We start from the raw sequence: 21,571 nt of genomic DNA, 5'->3' as shown, positions 1-21,571 counted from the left end.
ATGTGAGGGATTCCCCATTTCCCACCCCTCACTGCTTTAACAACAGAGACTCTCCCTGTACTTCTATACAAATGGGAGTAAACCTCCAGTGTCCAAATTGGACTTGTCTCCAGGGTACCTCTGGGCTCTGTGTTCGAAACCTATTGCCACCAGTGGGGTCTCCCTCCCATGGATCCCTACTGCTACAATTTGCCTCTCCCTTAGGCAACTATCTGGCTCCCTTGGCTTCACGAACCAGCCCTTTGTATGACAGGAAAGCTTTGTTCTCGCCTCTTAGCCACACCTCTAAAGGTACTGAGACACTGCTGAGTCCACGAACGTTTAGGCACATTTAACTTTATTATTATAATTTGAAAACATGGATTTCTCTGGTTCTTAAAAGTGCATATCTTATTTTCATATAATACAGACTGGTTAGTACATCACCTGCATCTTGATATAACGGTTCTCACCTTTCTTCCCATCCACCCGGAACCTAACCTCCTGCTCCCTCTCTAACCCTCCACTCCCCAACTGCCAACCCCCAACTGCCTTTCACCGTTGTTCCCCCTCCATTTAGAACGCCTCCCAGGGAACACCTGCCTATCTATCATGGGAGTGATAGGCTAACCCATGATGAAGCGAAATCATCATCAGGCATTATTCCGCCACATTACACTTCTCCTCAATTAGGAAGATATACAAAGACAATGTAGCCATACACCAAACTTTCAGAAGTTGGTCTTGTAAAACAATCACCACCTCAGGAGAAACCATTTCTTGTTTTAACTTCTGTGAGATAATGCATTTTCTAACCACTGATTTAGGGTGGATCAGCAAAAGTGTTCCAACAAATTTGGACTGCATTATCCCTCAATAATAGGTTTGAAATTTCCAAGTACCGTGTTTCTCATATTTTAAGGCATCCCCCCAAAATAAGCCATGACAGGATTTCAAAGGGTTGGTGAAAAATAAGACATACCCCGAAAATAAGCACTATCGCAAAGCCCCGACCGAGCGAGAGGCGAAGCCGCGGGACCCAGCAGGAGCCTCGGTGTCCCCTGTGCGAAGCCCTGGGACCCGGCAAGAGCCTCAGAGCGCGTGCGCTAACCCCTGGGAGCCGCGGCAAAGCCCTGGGACTCGGCTGGAGCTTCAGCGCGCGCGCGCTAACCCCCGGGACCCGGCTGGGCCGCGGGAGGTAGCGCAAGTGGCGGGAGGCCGGCGAGGTAGCGCAAGATCGGGCCCTCTCCGGCTCCGCTACCACCGCAGCTGCTTGCCCTGAATTGCGACGCGGACTTTTCGCCGTTTGCCTTCCCCTTGGTTCGGGGAAGGCAAACCGCGAAAAGCCCCGCCGCGCCACAATTCGGCTCCTTCCCCCAGGCGCTTCATCTCGGGCAAGCAGGCAGGGAGACGGCAACAGCCGGAGAAGCTGCGGGCTGTTGCCGTCTCCCTGCCTGCTTCCCCGAGCCGTAGCGCATCGGGGGACCGATCCGAAGATCGGCGGGCGCTCCTTGCTGGGCTTGACAAGCCCGGGAAACAGCGCCCGCCGATCTTCGGCCCTGTGCTGTGTGACAGGCGGGGGTGGGGGGGAAGCGGAGATCGTTCTCCGCTCTCCCCCCACCCCCGCCTGTCACCGAAGATCAGCGGGCGCTGTTTGCCGGGCTTGACAAGCCCGGCAAACAGCGCCCGCCGATCTTCGGCCCTGTGCTGTGTGACAGGCGGGGGTGGGGGGGAAGCGGAGATCGTTCTCCGCTCTCCCCCCACCCCCGCTTGTCACCGAAGATCGGCGGGCGCTGTTTGCTGGGCTTGACAAGCCCGGCAAACAGCGCCCGCGTGCATTTTATTAAAAAATAAGACATCCCTTGAAAATAAGCCATGTTGTGTTTTTTTGAGGAAAAATTAATATAAGACATGTCTTATAATATGAGAAACACGGTAGACACTTGTAACCAAAACAGCCATAAGCTTGCTTCGTGCACTGGTCTGTGCTTCTTAAATGTTTGGGAACACCCGCCAAAAATAAAAAATAAAATTGGAGACACACTTACACTAGAAAATGATTACTTTTTAGAGTTAGTCAACCTCTGAAGAGTCCCTCTCTCAATCTGTATTGAGCATAACTCTAGAATAAGAAATGGCAAGTTCAGAAGTACAACTCACACAACTGGCCTCCTCCTCCTTTGAGTTCTATGAGAACTCAAAAGCAATTGTTACAAGTAGGTAGCCGTGTTGGTCTACTGTAGTCGAAACAAAATAAAAAAATTCCTTCCAGTAGCACCTTAGAGACCAACTAAGTTTGTCATTGGTATAAGAAGAAGTGTGCATGCACACTTCTTCAGATAACACACTTCTTCAGATACCTGCACACGAAAGCTCATACCAATGACAAACTTAGTTGGTCTCCAAGGTGCTACTGGAAGGATTTTTTTTTTATTTTGTCAAAAGCAATTAACATAAATAAAACAATTTTAAAAACAAAAACCCAATTACATACAAAACTATTCAAAAAACACAACAACACCAAAAACTATTTCCACATATAAAATCAATTTCAAATCGAATGCAGATGCAAACGGGGATACCAATATCCACTTATAAGACTTGCTGATAGGTGAAAGTCTTCAACAAGTACCTAAAGGACGCCAAGATATGGCATTTGTAGGATATGTAATGAGTAACTTCCTCTGACACAAAAGGCCAGACTCCACCATTGTGCAGAACAGACTTCCTCATAAGAGGGTATCTACAGGATGCAGTGATTGATGGGGCATATAGCAGATGAGATGACCTGTTAGGTATCCTGCTCCCTACCTAGATGGGCCTTTGTTCACCAGCAACCTGAACCACGCTGAGCTTGGGGAACCTTTTCCAATGGGACCATGGCATTACATCATGTTTGAAGAAAAATACTAAATAGTTAAGTGTCTCTAATGTTTGGATCATTTAGTATGGACAGAGAAGTGCCATTGTAAGGTAAGGTATTCCATAGCTTTCCCAGAAAATGAGAGTTTACTGAAATACTTCATTAAACAGGAATGATTGATTGATTCATTCATTCATTGAATTTGTATACCCCCCTATATATCTCGGGGATCTCACGACAGTTCACAGAACAAAATCAAGATATAAAACCATAAAATACCTAATGAAAATAAAACCAGCAACCCAATAGCCCCCCACACAAAAAAACCCCCACATTTTAAAAGGGCATGGGATGTAAATCGGATCAACCAAAGGCCTGGTGAAAAAGGAACGTTTTTGCCGGGCGCCTAAAGGTGTATAATGAAGGCACCAGAATGCTGGGGAAAGCATTCCACAGTTGGGGAGCCACTGCAGAGGAGGCCGCGTTCTCGTTTTGCCACTTTCCAAACCTCTCGAGTTGGAGGCACACAAAGGACATCAGAAGATGATCTAAGGCAGGAGTCACCAAACTCACCGTGCTTCAGGCAGTGCCGATTGTGCGGTGGCCCGGAGGGCGGGGGAGCGAGCGGGGGCACGTGCCCATACACATGCACACACACTACTTCCGGTGCACTTCCAGGTCGCAGGAGCACCGGAAATAGCTTGTGCACATGTGCACGGGCCTCCTCTGACCTGGAAGTGCACCGGAAATGACGCTTGTGCATGCACGCAAGCTACCGGTATTTCCGGTGCTCCTGCAACCCGGACGTGAGCAGGTGGCAGCAGAGGGCGGCGGGGGTCAGCGTGGGCCAGATAAATGAGTCCTTCAGGACGTATCCAGCCCCTGGGCCATAGTTTGGGGATCCCTGATCTAAGGGGCCGGGTTCATATGGGAAGAGGCGGTCCTTGAGGTATTGCAGGCCTGAGTCATTTAAGGCTTTAAATGGTTTATTTCCAGAAGGAAAGAGAAAGAGAAAGATGGAGAAATTGTGAGGTGGGTGGTGTAAACAGTGCTTTTTTTCCTGGGGGGGACACAGGTATGCATACCCCTAATTTTTTTGTGAATCTAAGTTTGGCCTCATTGAGGGGCAGTATTTCAATATGAAGTAGGAAAATGAGAGCACCGTACCCCCTAAACATTTTTTTTTAGAAAAAAAGACTGGGTGTAATGATGTGGCTTTTGGCTTCAGAGGAGGAGGGGAGAAGGGCAAAGTTGCAATGGGATGTAAGGAGAAAGAAGAAAGAAGCATTGCTGCTCTGCCTGGTGCATGAATGGGTGCAGGCAAGCACCAACTGTGAACTCCTGAACATAGACAGGCAAGAGGATCTGCCACCAAAATTAACAAAAGATGCTCTGAAACTCAAGAGAATTATGGTACAGTAGGTTCAGTTGTACTGTCTGCTATACAAAAACTTACACACACAAAAAGAGTTATTCCTTGGAGGCATGATTACTCAATAGAGTGGGCTTTTCTTTGATTTCTACGGCTTTTTATACAGAGTCTCTCTCCAAGTCTCTAGAAAACAAATCAATAGGTGTACAATGACACATCAGACTGAAACACTATTTATGCTAATGTGTCGTGGGCGGGGTATAAATTAATCATTTCAGAGCCAAGACAGTAGAGAAGCATTTAAAATGGCAAGGGGGCACTGATCTTGTAACACTTGGCCTTGTGCTCCCAACAAGCTGAGAATCCCCCCAACTTTTGCCCTTGAAACACCTTTGGTTTTCATTCCCTAGAAAGAATAAAGAAACTATTGTTGGCAGTTAGACTTCCCTGTTAGTTCTCCACTCAAACTAAAAGCAAGAGAGACAGAGAGAGGAATCTAGTTTCAGGAAGGTTTACAGGCTTTCTTTGAGTTAGCACAGTTTCTTCAAGTTGGCAATTAAAGAAATTGCTGGATATCAGAGTAATCTGAGTCATCAACATCTGCAGATACATTCACACCTTGTATAATTGTTGGCTTCAGATTATGTGTTGACCAAAAGTACTTTTTAAAAATAAAAATGGTTCACATCTGAACTGGGATTCAACACAGCATGAAATGATTGCAGGCATTCAATAAATGCAGTGAATCACATTTATTGTTCAGCTAGCCATATGGAAGTTCTGAGTTCTGAGTCATGCTAACTATGAATCTTGGCTGCCCTGTATGGAAAGTAAGTAAAGATTAAGCAACCACCCAATAAAAATAGCATGTTATGTTCATTGCTTATTTTAAGAAAGGGAAAGAAATATGAGAGAAAAGAGACAGTGGTACAATCTAGTTTGCAAAGGAAGTTGAGGAGAAATACTGATCGTGACATATGCACAATTATTACCTGTTTAGGACAGAGTATGTTGAATTGTGTAATACAAGCCAATGATCTAACAATCTAAATGCTAACAACATTCACTGATCAATGATTTTCTCCACATATTTGCTCAAATAATAATAATAATAAATTTTTATTTATACCCCGCCCTCCCCAGTCAAAACCGGGCTCAGGCGGCTAACACCAATAAAATTACAATAAGACATAAAAGAAAACAATTAATTAAAATACAGATTAAAATACAATATTAAAATTTAAAATGCAGCCTCATTTTTAGTAGTCCATAAATCAAAACCATGAGGGAGGAAAACTCAATCCAACCCAAAGGCCAGGCGGAACATCTCTGTCTTGCAGGCCCTGCGGAAAGATGACAAATCCCGCAGGGCCCTGGTCTCCTGTGAAAGAGCGTTCCACCAAGTCGGGGCCAGTACTGAAAAGGCCCTGGCCCTAGTCGAGACCAATCTAACCACCTTATGGCTTGGAATCTCCAGAATGTTGTTATTTGTGGACCTTAAGGTCCTCCGCGGGGCATACCAGGAGAGGCAGTCCCGTAGGTCCTAGGCCGTGAAGGGCTTTAAAGGTCAAAACCAGCACCTTAAACCTGATCCTGTACTCCACCAGGAGCCAGTGCAGATGGTAAAGCACTGGATGAATGTGATCCCGCGGCAAGGACCCCATGAGGAGCCTCGCTGCGGCATTCTGCACCCGCTGGAGTTTCTGGGTCAGTCTCAAGGGCAGCCCCACGTAGAGTGAGTTACAATAATCAAGCCTGGAGGTGACCGTCGCATGGATCACTGTGGCCAGATCAGGGAGAGAGAGGTAAGGGACTAACTGCTTAGCACGACGGAGATGGAAAATGCCGCCTTTGTTGTAGCTGCAACCTGTGCATCCATAGAAAGGAGGCGTGGAGGATTACACCCAAACTCTTGGCAGAAGGCGCTGGCACTAATTGAGCCCCCGCAAGAGATGGGAGTTGGCCCCCCAACCCCATGTCGTCCCGACCCAGCCAGAGGACCACAGCCGGAGGATTTAACTTCAACCGGCTCCCACGTAGCCATCCAGCCACAGCTTCCAAGCACTTAGTCAGTGTGTCTGGGGCCAAGGCAGGGCAGCCATCCATCAACAGATAGATCTGGGTGTCATCAGCATATTGATGACAACCCAGCCCAAAACTCCAGACAATCTGGGCAAGGGGGCGCATAAAGATATTAAAAAGCATCAGGGAAAGGATTGCGCCTTGCGGGACTCCACACAGCAAGGAGTGCCGCGGCGACAACTCCCTCCCTAGCGCCACCCTCTGTCCCTGACCTGAGATGAAGGAACGCAGCCATTGTTGGACTGTGCCCTGAATCCCCACGTCAGCAAGGCGGTGGTCTCAAAGTTCATGATCAACCATATCGAAGGCTGCTGACAAATCTAAAAGAATCAGCAGTCCCAACCCACCTCAATCCAGCTGTCTACGGAGATCATCTGTTAGGGCGACCAGAGCCATCTCGGTCCCATGACCAGGGTGAAAGCCGGACTGAAATGGATCTAGATATTGCTGAAATGGATCTAGAAATGGATCTAGATAGTGCAATATTAATGCCCACTATCAAGCATCTACAACAGCTAGGTGATGTACACCTAGCAACTGTCAGTATTTACAGGAGTTTATAATCTAAAATCGATGATACATGAAGAAAGTAGGACTGCAGTTGAAGAATGGAAAGTGCCGCTTGCTTTGATTTATCAAACTTGTATATCACTTTTTACTTAAAAAATAAAGTCTCCATGATGTAATTTACAATGCAATAAAGCGTAAAAAATACATTAAACCAAGCAAAATATCAAAACAAAAGTGATGACCAAAACACACATGACAGCCTGGACTGCAACAACTGAGGATTCCAACTCTCAATAAAGGGGTTCCCCCAATAAAGCTGCCCAGAGGGGCTTCCATGGCTGAAGAGGCAGGTGGACCTTTGCATGGATGGAACTGAGGAAAGCTGTGACAGAAGCAGCTTAGAGTGGATGTTGGTCGGAAGAGACCACTTTGGTCCGACACAACTAGTGTAAACAGGATTTTAACTTGCTTCAAACTACTGTTCTCTCCCCCCGAGAGACATAAAGAGCACTTTTCTCCAGTCACGTTACAAATGAAAGGTGGGGGGAATGAAGTGGGAAAGCTGAAGGGCTTTTAAGGGCAAGAGCTGTTGAAGATGGCTTCTCCACAGAACCCCCTTTGCTTCTCCAACCACAGCAGAATCCATACCTCTTTGATCCGTTTGACTAAAGCATTCTGGTCAAAGGCAACCGCTTCTGCACACTGGTGAAGATGGTCTTGGTACCGCAGGCAGAGCTGTAGAACTTGCTGAGAATCCAGTTTCTCCAGTTTTATGTTGGTAGGAGCTGTCTGCCCACTGAGAAGACCTAGAAGAAAATGGACAGCAAAGGAAATTACTAAAATGGCTAATAGCAGAACTAGCAAAGGGACAAAAGCAAAACACAGGTAACACTATCTCCACATAAATCCCCAGTTGTATTCAGCCTGTTCTTAGCACCATTTACCATGTTACACAAAGACAAATCCAGAAGCAGCTCAACAGCTTGCTGGTGATCTATCATGTAGGATACAAAGGCCTTGAAAGCACCTTGCAGGCAGCAAGACACTGCTAAAATGGGGAGGGGGCCCTTCATTTTGATCAGGAAGGCGTTTGCACTGTGTCAGATGCGGGAAACCTGCCTGCAAGGGGAACGTGAGTGAAACTGAGATACGCAGCTTACACAAAATCGAACTCTACCCTCTGCCCATCAGCTGATGTCCCCCACCTATCAGAGTGATGTCAGCTGACTGACCGGGGGGGGGGTGAGAAAATGACCTGATGGACTAAACACCTCTGAATCACCACAGTGATTTTATCTGAGTCCCTTTTCCTTTTTTTCCTTCCAGCCAGCGCATGAAGGGCCATTCTGTGTGTTGCAAAACTATGATTGGGACTCCAAAGAAACCAGACCATTTCTGCTGGGGTGGTGTTCTTGCCTGTTTATAGCATTTATTTCTTTATTGTGTTTTACTGGGTTTTGTCAGGCCACATGTTGTATATTGCTTTGGGCAGAACTCTCTGGAAACTAGTGACTGATACTTAGGTAGTAATTGCTAGGCGCATAGCAAGGGAGGGGCGAAGGGGGCAGGCCACCCCTAACTCCACTCTGGCGGGGGCAGTGCCCTTGGTTCCTGGCCCGCGCCATGTGCGGACATGCGCAGTCCGTCCTGGCATGTGCGTCGGGCAGCCAAGCAGCACCGTTCTCCACTGGTAATTACTCATCAAGCATGTAAAAAATCTTCCATTAGGAATACAGTAAACCCACAATTTATGCACATTTAACTTGTGTGCATTCAGCTTTACATGTGTGGCAAAAAATGTAAAAAGGGTGGGGAGCAAAAGGCTTTGGCAATCCCACCCGTTATTGAACCCAATGGGTTTTGACGACAAGATTTTGGCATTAGGCGCAAATCCCGGGACATCACCCTGCGTAATTTGCAAGCATACTCTACTCATGCTGCTAGAAAAAGTTGTTGAAATTGTTGCCTCTTACATTAACAGGAGAACAGAAAAAATAACCCTATTTCCTTGCTTTATTTGTTTTTAAAAACAGCAAAGTATTCTCAGCTTTTCCAATTGTCTATTTGCAATCATCTTCTGGGAGGCAGAGACAACATGGGTGGCTGAATTATAAAAAGGAAAAGCCATGCAGAAGGTCTGCTAACAATCAAATTCTATTTCCCCTCCCCGTCCCCACATTCAGTAGTCATAAAGCTGTTTTACTCTCTCTCTCACAGCACCTCTGGCTATTCAGTATCTAAATACAGAGTGAGGTAGACTATTTATTCCCAACCCAGTGTGCTGTTAAGAGAAGTGGTGGTGCCACATAAATTAAATTACATATTTAAAAAGCCTCTTGTGGGCCCACCCACAGAAGAGGGCACCTGCTGTGTCACTACATCATATACTTCTCTACCCTAATCACCTACACTGAATCTTCCCTTCCTGGGATCAAGTAACTCTTCCCCAACTCTACATAAAAGAGTCCTACAGAGTCCAGTCAGGAAGCACTCCACACCATCCCTTCCAGAGAAACACAGGGTGCGCTCTTTTGGGAGAGTCTAAGCTGTGGGTTAAACCACAGAGCCTAGGGCTTGCTGATCAGAAGGTCGACGGTTCGAATCCCTGCGACGGGGTGAGCTCCCGTTGTTCGGTCCCTGCTCCTGCCAACCTAGCCGTTCAAAAGCATGTCAAAGCGCAAGTAGATAAATAGGTTCCACTCCGGCGGGAAGGTAAACAGTGTTTCCGTGTGCTGCTCTGGTTTGCCAGAAGCGGCTTTGTTATGCTGGCCACATGACCTGGAAGCTCCCTCGGCCAGTAAAGTGAGATGAGCGCCACAACCCCAGAGTCAGACACGACTGGACCTAATGGGCAGGGGTCCGTTTACCTTTTAAATTTGTACTTTACCACTCACAAAGTAAATGGCTGTGAGGGCAAATGTGAAACTGTGCCTGCAAAATTTAATTCAAGGGGCAAAACTCCTTGGGAATCGTATGCATCTGTCCCCTTAGTACTTAAGTACACTGTACAAGATTTAGATGCCTTTCATGGCAAAGCACACATTTTAACAAAAGACAAGGCAATGCAAAGAGCATTTGCAATGTACCCTTTCAACCACCATTAACATGACAGCAACTTTGGCAATGCGGCCCCGGTAAAATAATTTGCACAGGGAAATCTATAGACATCTAGAGGGCATGTGGGTAAATGGTATTGGAAACTTACAAGAAAATAAAAGCCTGTGCCACTAAGTGCCTGATCTGCAACTAGGAACATTGCCCAACCGTGAGGCGTGAAGGCCGCTCCCCGCAAGGCCCTTTCCACCTGGACTAGGGGGTGGGGCCCACAATCACCAGCCCCACTATGTTACATATGTATTCTGTAGTTGACCTCCTTTGTAATGTTTTATTCTGAAATCTTTAAGATAATATTTTAGTTTTCTGTTATGTTGCTTTGACTGTATACAGTGGTGCCTCACTTAACGAATGCCCTGCTTAACGAAATTTCCGCTTAACGAAAGGATTTTTCAAGCGGAGCTTGCCTCGCTAGACGAATACGTTTTACGAAAAATTCGTCTAGCGAATCGCGTTTTCCCATAGGAATGCACTGAAATTCAATTGATGCGTTCCTATGGACAAAAAAAGTCAAAAAAAATTCAGTGCATTCCTATGGGATTTGCTAGACGAATTTTTCGCTATAAGAAAAGACCCGTGGAACGAATTAATTTCGTCTAGCGAGGCACCACTGTACTCTATATTTGACTTTCTTCAGATTGTTTTATTTATGTTTTATTGATTTAATATGCTGTAAACTGCTTTGAGTTTTTTCTTCAAAATATAAAGCAGTATAGAAATTTTAAAAATAAAGTAAATAAAAATGAAACTAGTTTGCCGAACAGCCACTGGGGAGCTGCTAGTGAACCCCTTCCCCTTGAACTCCCACTCCCGTAAAGGCCTTGCTGTCATGGCTTTTCAGATGCTGCTCTACCACTCCAGCTCTCTGTGTGTGTCTGGATGCCTGTCTGTAACTTGGCGACAGTGGCTGGTTTTGCCTTCCTGGGCTTCCTTCCACTTGCCAATCCAGACACCTGACATGCCTAACGTCCATAATTGCGTTACTGCTCACAGGGTGCATAGGGGAAAGTTTAAGGGGCTTTGGGGTCTGTGTCTCATCTCACAAAGGAGAAAGTGACAAAGCAGAAGATTTCTTTAGGAGTCGGGGCTTCTCAGGCCCAGATGCCAGAGGCCGGATCACGCTATCAGGTGGCCAGTCACAAACGGCAATTGCCATGAGTTTCATAACCCTGGCAAAATTTTGCTGTGGAGACTTAAATCAGGGCAGCCCCCAAAACATCACAGAACAAGAACCACAAAGAATTATGCAACTTTAAGTAGGGAATTCTGTGCCACAGTTATACTAAGACTTAGAAAGACAGCAAAAGCATCCCTAATTTTTGTATATTTATGTACTCAAAGCCTGCAAACGAAGCAAGCTGCTTTATTGTTTATAATCTGTTCAAACAAAAATTATGTCTACAATGTATTCCTCTTCCTGCCCCCTTCCTTCACCCCCTCCCTGCTTCTCATGTTGTGCTGTTTGTGCAGGGAAAAATGAGAGTTCTGCTCTTGCCAAGAGTGACCTCAGCTCATTCTTATTTGGTGATACACAGGAGAATTTCACTCAAGCAAACATTTGCAAAGTTTCAAAGTCTCAAGGTTATTGGCACCTTGTTGCTGGCTACATTTGCTGCTTCTTTTCCATTATTCTTTACTTGGTTTGCTCATGCCAGAAGTCACTATTCTGGAAGAAGCATTAAAAATAAAGACATGACACTTTTGGGTCCCCTGCACCAACCTTTAGGAAACGCCTTTTGTCAGGAATTAGGACTTGTTCTCCCCCTCGCCCCAACCCCCAACAGCAAGTGTGACTTTGAGTCTTTTTGCGTAAGGAATGTGTAATACTGAAGCAAGAGATGGTAAAAAATGCAATACAGGTTTACACCCAAGATTAAAACTATTAAATAAATCACCCTCCCTTTGAACAACATTTTCACAAGAGTCAAACCAAGTCATTTTTTGCAAGTGCAAAATCTTCTTCTTCTTTGGTGATCACTCGTAGCAGAGTAAGATTGTCTTCCATAAACACGGTTTTAACAATGGGTCCGTAAGTGACTCTGGAGGCCAATTCTGGATCCACACGTCCTTCCACAGTAGGGACATTGGTTTCCAGGTGGGAGTTGATCACGGTGTGGATTTGCCAAGCGTGCCTTCCTCTTAGCACGCTTCTCCCTTGCATCCTGAGATCGAGTTTCTTCAAAGCCCATGACATGACACCTTTGGTAAAGGCTGTTCTCCAACTGGAGCGTTCGCAGGCCAGTGTTTCCCAGTTGTCGGTGTTTATACTATATGTCACAGGGGCGTTAGCGGCTACTCTAGAGTAACGACTCTTCCACGCGTTGCCTCTTCATGATTTTATTGGTGCTGAGTATTTACAGTGCAGAGCAGTGCTATGTACATGATGTCAGTTAGGAGTCAGAACCTCCGAATGGATGTTTGCGCGTTTTCTTCCAGCAAAATAGTCTCGGGATACTGAATCTCCGCCCCCGCCGTTTCCGGCGCAATTCTGGGGTAGGTGGAATGGGCCTTCCCCCCTTGCCTCCCACTTCCCGTCTCCCGCTGGGCACGGGCTCCGCTACCTTGCCTGAGCCTCGGACCCCACTTCCTGAGTCACCGCTTGAGCTATCCCCTTCCCCGCTGCTGCTGGCGCTGGGCGATGAGCTGGTGTGCAGAATGGGAGGGACCTGCCTGTATCTCTTGTCCCTCACACTATATTTTTAAAGATTTGCCTTAAGATAGTCTTTAAACCTCTTTTGTTGACCACCAGCATTACGCTTTCCATTTTTAAGTTCGGAATAGAGTAGTTGCTTTGGAAGATGATCATCAGGCATCCACACAACATGACCAGTCCAACGAAGTTGATGTTGAAGAATCATTGCTTCAACATTGGTGACCTTTGCTTCTTCTAGTTCACTGATATTAGTTCGCCTGTCTTCCCAAGTGATGTGTACAAGATGACACAGCAAAGGAACTGGTCACTATTCATTTGCACATTTAAATAGCAACAAACCTAAAATAAATACTTAAAAATTTGACTAGAGGCAGAACATTTAAGGCTCATCATAATTATGACCATATTCCCAGCACACTACTAAACTGATTTAGTAGTTTCTCACTAACTTGGTAAAGCTGTGTCTGGGCTGTGCTACTTCTGACTGTTCATATGACTGAATGTTCTTTCATATATAAAAAAAAATCCTCCACAGAACTCTAGATGGGGTGGAGTGGGTGGAATAGTTTGAGCTAGCTTTCTATTTGCAAGGATTCTTTCTCTTTTTGCATGGAGAGCACTGAATTGTGTGGGGCCACATCTGCAGGCTGATTCAGACACAGCCTTGCCAGCAGATGACAGCAGATGAACAACACAAGAGCAGCAAGAAGTTGTGCATCCTTGTCTTCTATTGCTACAACAGCACCCAGCTACACACACTGCTGGTCAGGTAACAATTCTGGACATGGACAAGTTCTCCGACTATGTAGATCTATCAGGATTAGACTTGCTGGATGCAAAAGAAAATTAAGAGGGGTATTACTGTCATGATCATATCAAGGTATTTCTGAATACCATTATCCCTTGCAGACACATGAAAAATTGTGCAGCAAGTTTTAGAGAAATGTCTCCATTTTTATAGTATAGGTAGCAAAATATTCCCATACTTAACGAGTAAACTAAAATTTTGGTGAAATGAAAGGCAATAACACCTGCCGCAGAAGAATTTAAATCTTTCTTGCAGGAAAACTGTCCAAATGAAGGCTTACTTACGGCAGAGATGCAAGCAGATGGGTGAGGGTGTGCAGCTCAGAAATACTGAGAAAAACTTTCTCCATCAGCACCCTCTCACTCTCTCTGCTTTCTGCTAAGGCAGGAACATTACTGGCCTAAGCAGAATGAGCAGAATTTCAATATATACAATGCATAAGCTTCAGAAGGCAAAGTGACTTTTCTTCAGAATAAGGTTGGCTTCAACCCTCAGAAGTCCAGAACTAACACCAGCTGAAGTCAACGGGGAAACGTTTTGACTTCAGCAGCACACCGAAAAGCCAGCATCTTTTCACATCTTGTACAAGTTGTTGCACTCTTAAGTTTCTAACACCATTAACAGTTTTTAACACAAGAGCTGCTTTATCTTATTTTTTGCCCCCTTTGCAACTAACAGAGTCCTGGGAGAGGAGGAAGTTTATCTGAATCAGAGGAAGCACTTAAAGTTTTGCAACATCATTTTGACACTGTCTTCATCTATCCCTTCATTCCCTCACAATGTCACCTTATAGAACCATAGAATTGGAAGGGACCACAAGGGTTATCTGGTCCAAACACTACAATGAGGAAATCTTTGACCCAATGTGGGGCTCGAACCCACGACCAAGCTCTACTGCTATATTGCCTGAGCTATCCCAGGCCATGTCATCATACTGCATGGGAGGGCTGGAAATGTTACCTGAGTGGTCCCACTATCAGCCCATTTCAAACGGCACTGTTTCATTGCCATTATAGCCTTTGCATTATGGCCTTTGTATGCAGCTGCATGGAAGCCAATATTCAATGGTGCAATGCCCTATGGCAAGGGACCCCCAACAATTCAAAATGTTTTTAGATTAGGAATGTCATCAATGGATGTTTGCTTGTTTTAATTGACCCATTCTTTAAGATGCAGAATCAAATCATATATAAGAAAATGGAAGCTGTGTTTGGAAATATTTAGAATTCACAAAATATCTAGGAAACTACAGAAATGCAATGTATGTATCTTGCAAATGGTCAAGATTCACATGGCTTGGTATATGCCCTGAAAATAGTTTTGCAGCTTCAAACTTCTGAGGTTGGTATGGCTGCATTTTTAATAGCTTTGTTAATAATCCTTTGAACTGGAGGTTTTCTTAGTTTTTTTTAACTTGACTTTACTGCTTTTCCCTAGCAGCAATTTGTGTGCCAGACAAACTTTTTATATAGTCAGTGGATTAATATTACCTGATTAAGTGGCTCCATCTACTCAAGCTTCTAGGAATATGTGGCGTGTATTTTTACCCTGATTATGATTAAGCTCTGCCTTTGGTTGTCTCATGACATCTGGGGATAAAAAAACCTGGGAGACACCAGCCACACATTCCACTCTGGACACCACGGCACAATGTCCAGACTGGACAGCATTCTGCTCACACAAGGCCTGACCCCCCCTGGTAGAAACAACAAACACTGGTAACATTAAAACCACAGACCACGCCCCAGTGGAAGGTCCCCTCAAAATAGGAGTCCTTCAGACTCATCCTAACCACAAACCAACTACTGTATCTAGAGAGAGTCAATTGAAAACTCTCCAAAACAACGATGTGGGCAACATTACAACCCCCCTCCTGAAAGCGGTCGTCAGAGGAACCTGAATACAGTAAAGAAGAGGGCATCCCTTAAAAAAAGAAAAGAAAAGAAACCTCCTCAAAAATTGGTAAATTGGAACAAGACATTACGACCCTCTCATCACACTACAAAAAACAGGAGCAAAAAAAACTTAAGCTCATAGAACTCCTTAAACTTTTACAACAAAAAAGAAGGAAAATTGACTCTATAAATTAATAAAACAAAGATTAACATCCTATACTCTTTTACGCTTTTACGAATATGGAGGGAAGAACTCCAGACTATTAGCAAATAGATGCAGGGAAAAAATCACTCAAAACAAGAATACACTGTGTCACTAAAAAAGACTGTAATATAACATCCTCCAGCAAAGAAATAACCTCAGAATTTGCTGGATTTTATGCCAACCTATACACCTCCTGCAACCCAACTGAACAAGAAATCAGAAGATTCCTAACAGGGCTAACCATAATAAAAAAATTCCTTCAGTAGCACCTTAAAGACCAACTAAGTTTATATTTTGGTATGAGCTTTCGTGTGCATGCACACTTCTTCAGATACACTAGAAACAGAAGTGTCAGACCCTATATATATACAGAGGGTGGTGGGGGTGGGTGGGAATGGGTGATGGGCTGATGGGAGTGGTAAACCTGTTGTTGTTTAGTCGTTTAGTCGTGTCCGACTCTTCGTGACCCCATGGACCATAGCACGCCAGGCACTCCTGTCTTCCACTGCCTCCCGCAGTTTGGTCAAACTCATGTTCGTAGCTTCGAGAACACTGTCCAACCATCTTGTCCTCTGTCGTCCCCTTCTCCTAGTGCCCTCAATCTTTCCCAACATCAGGGTCTTTTCCAAGGATTCTTCTCTTCTCATGAGGTGGCCAAAGTATTGGAGCCTCAGCTTCACGATCTGTCCTTCCAGGGAGCACTCAGGGCTGATTTCCTTAAGAATGGATAGGTTTGATCTTCTAGCAGTCCATGGGACTCTCAATAGTCTCCTCCAGCACCATAATTCAAAAGCATCAATTCTTCGGCGATCAGCCTTCTTTATGGTCCAGCTCTCACTTCCATACATCACTACTGGGAAAACCATAGCTTTAACTATACGGACCTTTGTCGGCAAGGTGATGTCTCTGCTTTTTAAGATGCTGTCTAGGTTTGTCATTGCTTTTCTCCCAAGAAGCAGGCGTCTTTTAATTTCGTGACTGCTGTCACCATCTGCAGTGATCAAGGAGCCCAAGAAAGTAAAATCTCTCACTGCCTCCATTTCTTCCCCTTCTATTTGCCAGGAGGTGATGGGACCGGTGGCCATGATCTTGGTTTTTTTGATGTTGAGCTTCAGACCATATTTTGCGCTCTCCTCTTTCACCCTCATTAAAAGGTTCTTTAATTCCTCCTCGCTTTCTGCCATCAAGGTTGTGTCATCTGCATATCTGAGGTTGTTGATATTTCTTCCGGCAATCTTAATTCCGGCTTGGGATTCATTTAGTCCAGCCTTTCGCATGATGAATTCTGCATATAAGTTAAATAAGCAGGGAGACAATATACAACCTTGTCGTACTCCTTTCCCAATTTTGAACCAATCAGTTGTTCCATATCCAGTTCTAACTGCAGCTTCTTGTCCCACATAGAGATTTCTCAGGAGACAGATGAGGTGATCAGGCACTCCCATTTCTTTAAGAACTTGCCATAGTTTGCTGTGGTCGACACAGTCAAAGGCTTTTGCATAGTCAATGAAGCAGAAGTGGACATTTTTCTGGAACTCTCTAGCTTTCTCCTTCATGGATCAATGCCCCCCTTCATGGATCAATGCCTTGTCGTGGCGAAGGGGCTTGAATAACTCGGAGAAGCTATGAGCTATGCCATGCAGGGCCACCCAAGATGGACAGGTCATAGTGGAGAGTTTTGACTAAACGTGATCCACCTGGAGAAGGAACTGGCAAGCCACTCCAGTATCCCTGCCAAGAAAACTCCATGGACAAAGACAACAGGTAAACCTGTAGATGGCTGTTAATGGCTGCTGATGGCTGCAATTAGTCCTGGGCTGAGGTGCTAAAGAAAGCTTGATCATGCATAATGAGATAAGAATCCGATGTCTTTATTCATCCCAGGTGCTTCCATGGTTTTAAGCTTGGTAATGATTTCCAATTCAGCAACTTCTCTTTCCAGTCTGTTCCTGAAATTTCTCTGTAATAAAACAGCTGCTTTGAGATCTTGTATAGAATGTCCTGGGAGATTGAAGTGTTCTCCTACTGGTTTTTCAGTCTTATGGTTCCTGATGTCAGATTTATGTCCATTTATCCTTTGGCGTAGGGTTTGGCCTGTTTGTCCAATATAGAGAGCTGAAGGGCACCGTTGGCATTTGATGGCATACACAATGTTAGAAGATGAGCAATTAAATAGTCCTGAGATGGTATGTTGGATGTTGTTGGGGCCAGTAATGGTGTTGTCCGGGTGTATGTGGCAGCAAAGTTGGCATCTGGGTTTATTGCAGGCTCTGGTACCAGTGTCCATGTTAAGTCTGGTGGTTGTATTATTGTGGGTGAGGAGTTGTTTAAGATTGGGTGGCTGTCTGTAGGCAATGAAAGGTCTTCCTCCCAGAGCTTGAGAAAGGGAGCTGTCATTGTCCAGGAGAGGCTGTAGATCTCTGATGATGCGTTGTACTGTTTTAACTTGGGAGCTGTATGTGATGACTAGTGGTGTTCTGTTATTTTCTTTTTTGGGTCTGTCTTGCAGCAGGTTCTCCCTATGTATCAGTCTGGCTCTGTTGATCTGTTGTTTAACTTCATCAGGTGGATATTTTAGTTCTAAAAAGGTTAGTTTAGTTCTAAAAAGGGCTAACCATGTCAACCTTATCTTCAGAGGAACAAGAATTCATGGAGAGCCCTATCACCCCAGAGGAAATAGACGGTATTCAAAAACCTGAAACCACACAAAGCCCCAGCTCCGGATGGCTGTACAGCAGAATTCTACAAAAAAAGATCAAAGAACCCCTGATGACCCGCCTATTCAATGACATCATAAAAGGGGGCCCCATACCCAAACCTGGGCCTCTTCCAAAATAGTATCTATCCCAAAAACACTCAAAGACAGCCTCAAAATAGACTCATAGTGCCCAATCTCATTAAGAAACCAAGACTGCAAGATATTCACATCAATCCTGCCTAACTGCCTCAAAATCTTCCTACACAAACGTATCGCCCCAGAGGAGGCAGGCTTTGCCCCAGGAGGAAACTCCTGAATCTGATAGAACACAGCAAAAGGACCAAACTCCCACTGACAATCAGGTCCCTAGACATCTTTAAAGCCTTTGATTGCTTAGAATTGAAATATCTATTAGCAGTATTAATAACATGGCCCCAACTTTCTACAAATTTACTCCCAAGCCTCAGCAAAATGCAGAATTAACAATATGGACTCCTATCCCAGGCATCCCCAAACTGCGGCCCTCCAGATGTTTTGGCCTATAACTCCCATGTTCCCTAGCTAACAGGACCAGTGGTCAGGGATGATGGGAACTGTAGGCCAAAAGATCTGGAGGGACGAAGTTTGGGGGTGCCTGTCCTATACCATAGCAATCCAATTCATCTTGGCCCTGGAACCCCTTGCAATCCGACTCCGAGCAGCCCCAGATATCAAGGTGTGGAAATAAAAGGTAGAACCTATAAACTAGGGTTGCAGGTCAACCTGATGGTCACAACACCAGACCCCATAAACACAGCAACTCAACACATCCGCAATGGTGTCGGGCCTACAAGTAAACTTTGCAAAATCTGAGGTCATGTGCTTCAACCCCCCCCACCCCCCACATACCCAAAAGGAATTCACCAATATCACAAAGATAAAACTTTGCCGCACCAAATTCAGGTACCTGGGGTTCAAATAAGAAACCTGAACTAATTATACCTCCACAATTACAAGCCCTTGTGGCAACAAATCAACAGTGACTTGAGGAAATGGAACAATACCAACTTCACCCTCTCAGACAAAATAGGCATGATCAAAGTGATAACCCTCCCAAGGAGGAGGATAGGGAATCCCCAACACACAATCATGAGACATCGCCAACTACCGTGTTTTCCCCAAAATAAGACACTGTCTTATATTTTTTCCCTCAAAAAGACACACTATGGCTTATTTTTTTGGGGGTGGTGGTGGTGTCTTATTCCAGCGGGAAGGGCTCCGTGCGGCACGACATGGCTGAAGGCAGCGAGCTTTTGCCGGGAGGTGCCACGTCCATGTCTTATTTTCGGGGTATGGCTTATATTGCAGAAATGCATAGAAATCCTGCTCTGGCTTATTTTATGGGTATGTCTTATTTTCGGGGAAACAGGGTAAGTATGCCACATAATCCTGTATATTCTAGAAGACGAGACAAAACCATAGCTGTCAAGTTCTCCCTTTTTAAAGGGAAATTCCCTTATGCTAAATAGGCTTCCTCGCGAGAAAAGGGAAAACTTGACAACTATGGACGAAACAATGTGTCCACATGGAGAGAGACACCATTGAAAACAGCCCCACAACAGCATACCCATTTCTCCAAGACAAACTAAAGAAAATCCCCACAACACTGAACAGGTTCACATAGGAAGTGAAAAGTAGGCAAACTACCCCCCCCCCAGTAACCCGCTGGCCTATCGCCCACTATTCCAACACACAGCGCAAAACCTCCAGATACACACCTGGCAAGCCAAAGGCCTACACTGCCTAAAAGACTTCTACAAAAACACCACACCCATACCAACACAAGAAATACAAGAGGGGACACCCAAATTCCTTGGCTAACACACCATCAACTACACACCTTCAGAATCAATCCAGCAGTAAAATCAGCCGCCACTGGGCCCTTGACCACCTTTGAAAACCTCCTTCTGACAGCAGAGGGACACGGCAAAGGGATGGTATCCACAATATACAAAATACTGCTCCAATCAAAGAACAATGGAAGCACAACATAGGCTGTGAAATTAACCCCACCCAATGGACTAGAATGTGGTCTAAACCTCCCTTTAAGTCCATATCAGGCTATTACCCCTCTACTATCGTCCATGCTGGGTTGCTCAACCTTTGCTACTGTGTCCTTTCTTTTAGCAGATCAAGATGATCAGATGACAGCAAAAACTGCAAGGTTTTTAGCGGGGGCAATTAGAATAAGATCTATTATTTGATTATTGATGTAAACCCCCAAAATGTATTTTCCATTGTTAAGTTTTTACCTCTATCTTCAGTACATTTTATTTTATTTTATTGTTATGGCTAGTGGCTGATGCAAATAATGATTCTATCTAATCTCCATGTCAGCCAAAAGGGAACTTACTCTGAAACTCACCTACAGGTGGTACTTAACACCATGGAAACTGGTGCGGATACGACCAGGAACCTCACCAACAAAAAACCTCTCTCCAGTCCTAGACTGACACTCCAACCACTACCTCCACCCCTGGATTATAAGGCGACTGGGCGTATAAGACGACCCCCTAATTTTCAAGTTAAAATATAGAGTTTGGGATATAATCGCCAGGGAGGGGAGGCTGTCTTCTCCAGCACTCAAGTCTGCAGCAAGGGAAATGGTGGATTTTGGGGTTTTTTTTAGTTATTAAGAGGGGAAAAGAAGCCATAGGGAGGAGAGAGGAGAGATAAATAGAGAGGCAGAGAATCTAGGGGGAAAGAAGCCAGAGAGAGGAGGGAGAGGCAAAAAAATGAGGGGAAAAGAAACCAGAGAGAGAGAGAGAGAGAGAGAGAGAGAGAGAGAGAGAGAGATATGCAGATAATCGAGGGGGAAAGAAGCCATAGAGAGGAGAGAGATAGAGAGGCAGAGAATCGAGGGGGGGGGAAGCCATAGAGAGGAGAAAAGATTTTCCTGGGTTCAAAAGCCGTCTTATACGCCGGAATATACGGTATTCTAAGGAATTGTGGGCTAGACGTTTCTTAAAAGAAATAAAGTAAGCATGTCACATTGTCTCGGCATTTGTCCAGTTTGACCAGTCCTAGGGGAGCTCTTTCTTAGCCCTGCTCCCTGATACTATGGACTGGAGACTGAATCTGGGGCCATATGCTATTATGCCACACACCAAGCGTCTCCCTCATTTCCACTCCATTTTAGAAATGACTAAAAAACCAATTTTTCATGAGGGTTTAACACGGAAAGGGCTTCACTCAATCCCCACTCTAGAGCTTGCTGGTTGCTATTCTGCTGCAAACACCATGAGTCCCTACCAAATAAAATTCTTTTATTGCGTTCTGAACATCTGCTGATCTTGGGAGCATTGCAACGCACCAGAGGCAGTGAACAGTGCCCCCTGTTGGCTGCACTGGAA

At 45.0% G+C, this 21,571-nt stretch overlaps 1 protein-coding gene across 6 annotated transcripts in view; it reads right to left on the bottom strand.

Moving 5' to 3' along the window:
• The window catches only part of BORCS5 (BLOC-1 related complex subunit 5), a 93,671-nt gene that overhangs the window by 60,087 nt on the left and 12,013 nt on the right, over positions 1 to 21,571 (bottom strand). For all 6 annotated transcript variants that reach the window (XR_009557655.1, XR_004691724.2, XR_004691726.2 and 3 more), the window contains exon 3: positions 7,455 to 7,612. Coding sequence is in view for 1 of the 6 variants with exons in the window: in XM_035102252.2 (XP_034958143.1) it covers positions 7,455 to 7,612 (158 nt within the window). In the remaining 5 variants the exon portion in view is untranslated. The remainder of the gene's footprint in view (positions 1 to 7,454; positions 7,613 to 21,571) is intronic.

This window comes from Zootoca vivipara, chromosome 5 (genome assembly GCF_963506605.1).
Source record: "Zootoca vivipara chromosome 5, rZooViv1.1, whole genome shotgun sequence".
In the NCBI taxonomy this organism is placed as follows: Eukaryota; Metazoa; Chordata; class Lepidosauria; order Squamata; family Lacertidae; genus Zootoca; species Zootoca vivipara.
The sequence above is the reverse complement of the archived record's forward strand: the minus strand, read 5'-3'. Positions and strand labels throughout refer to the sequence as shown.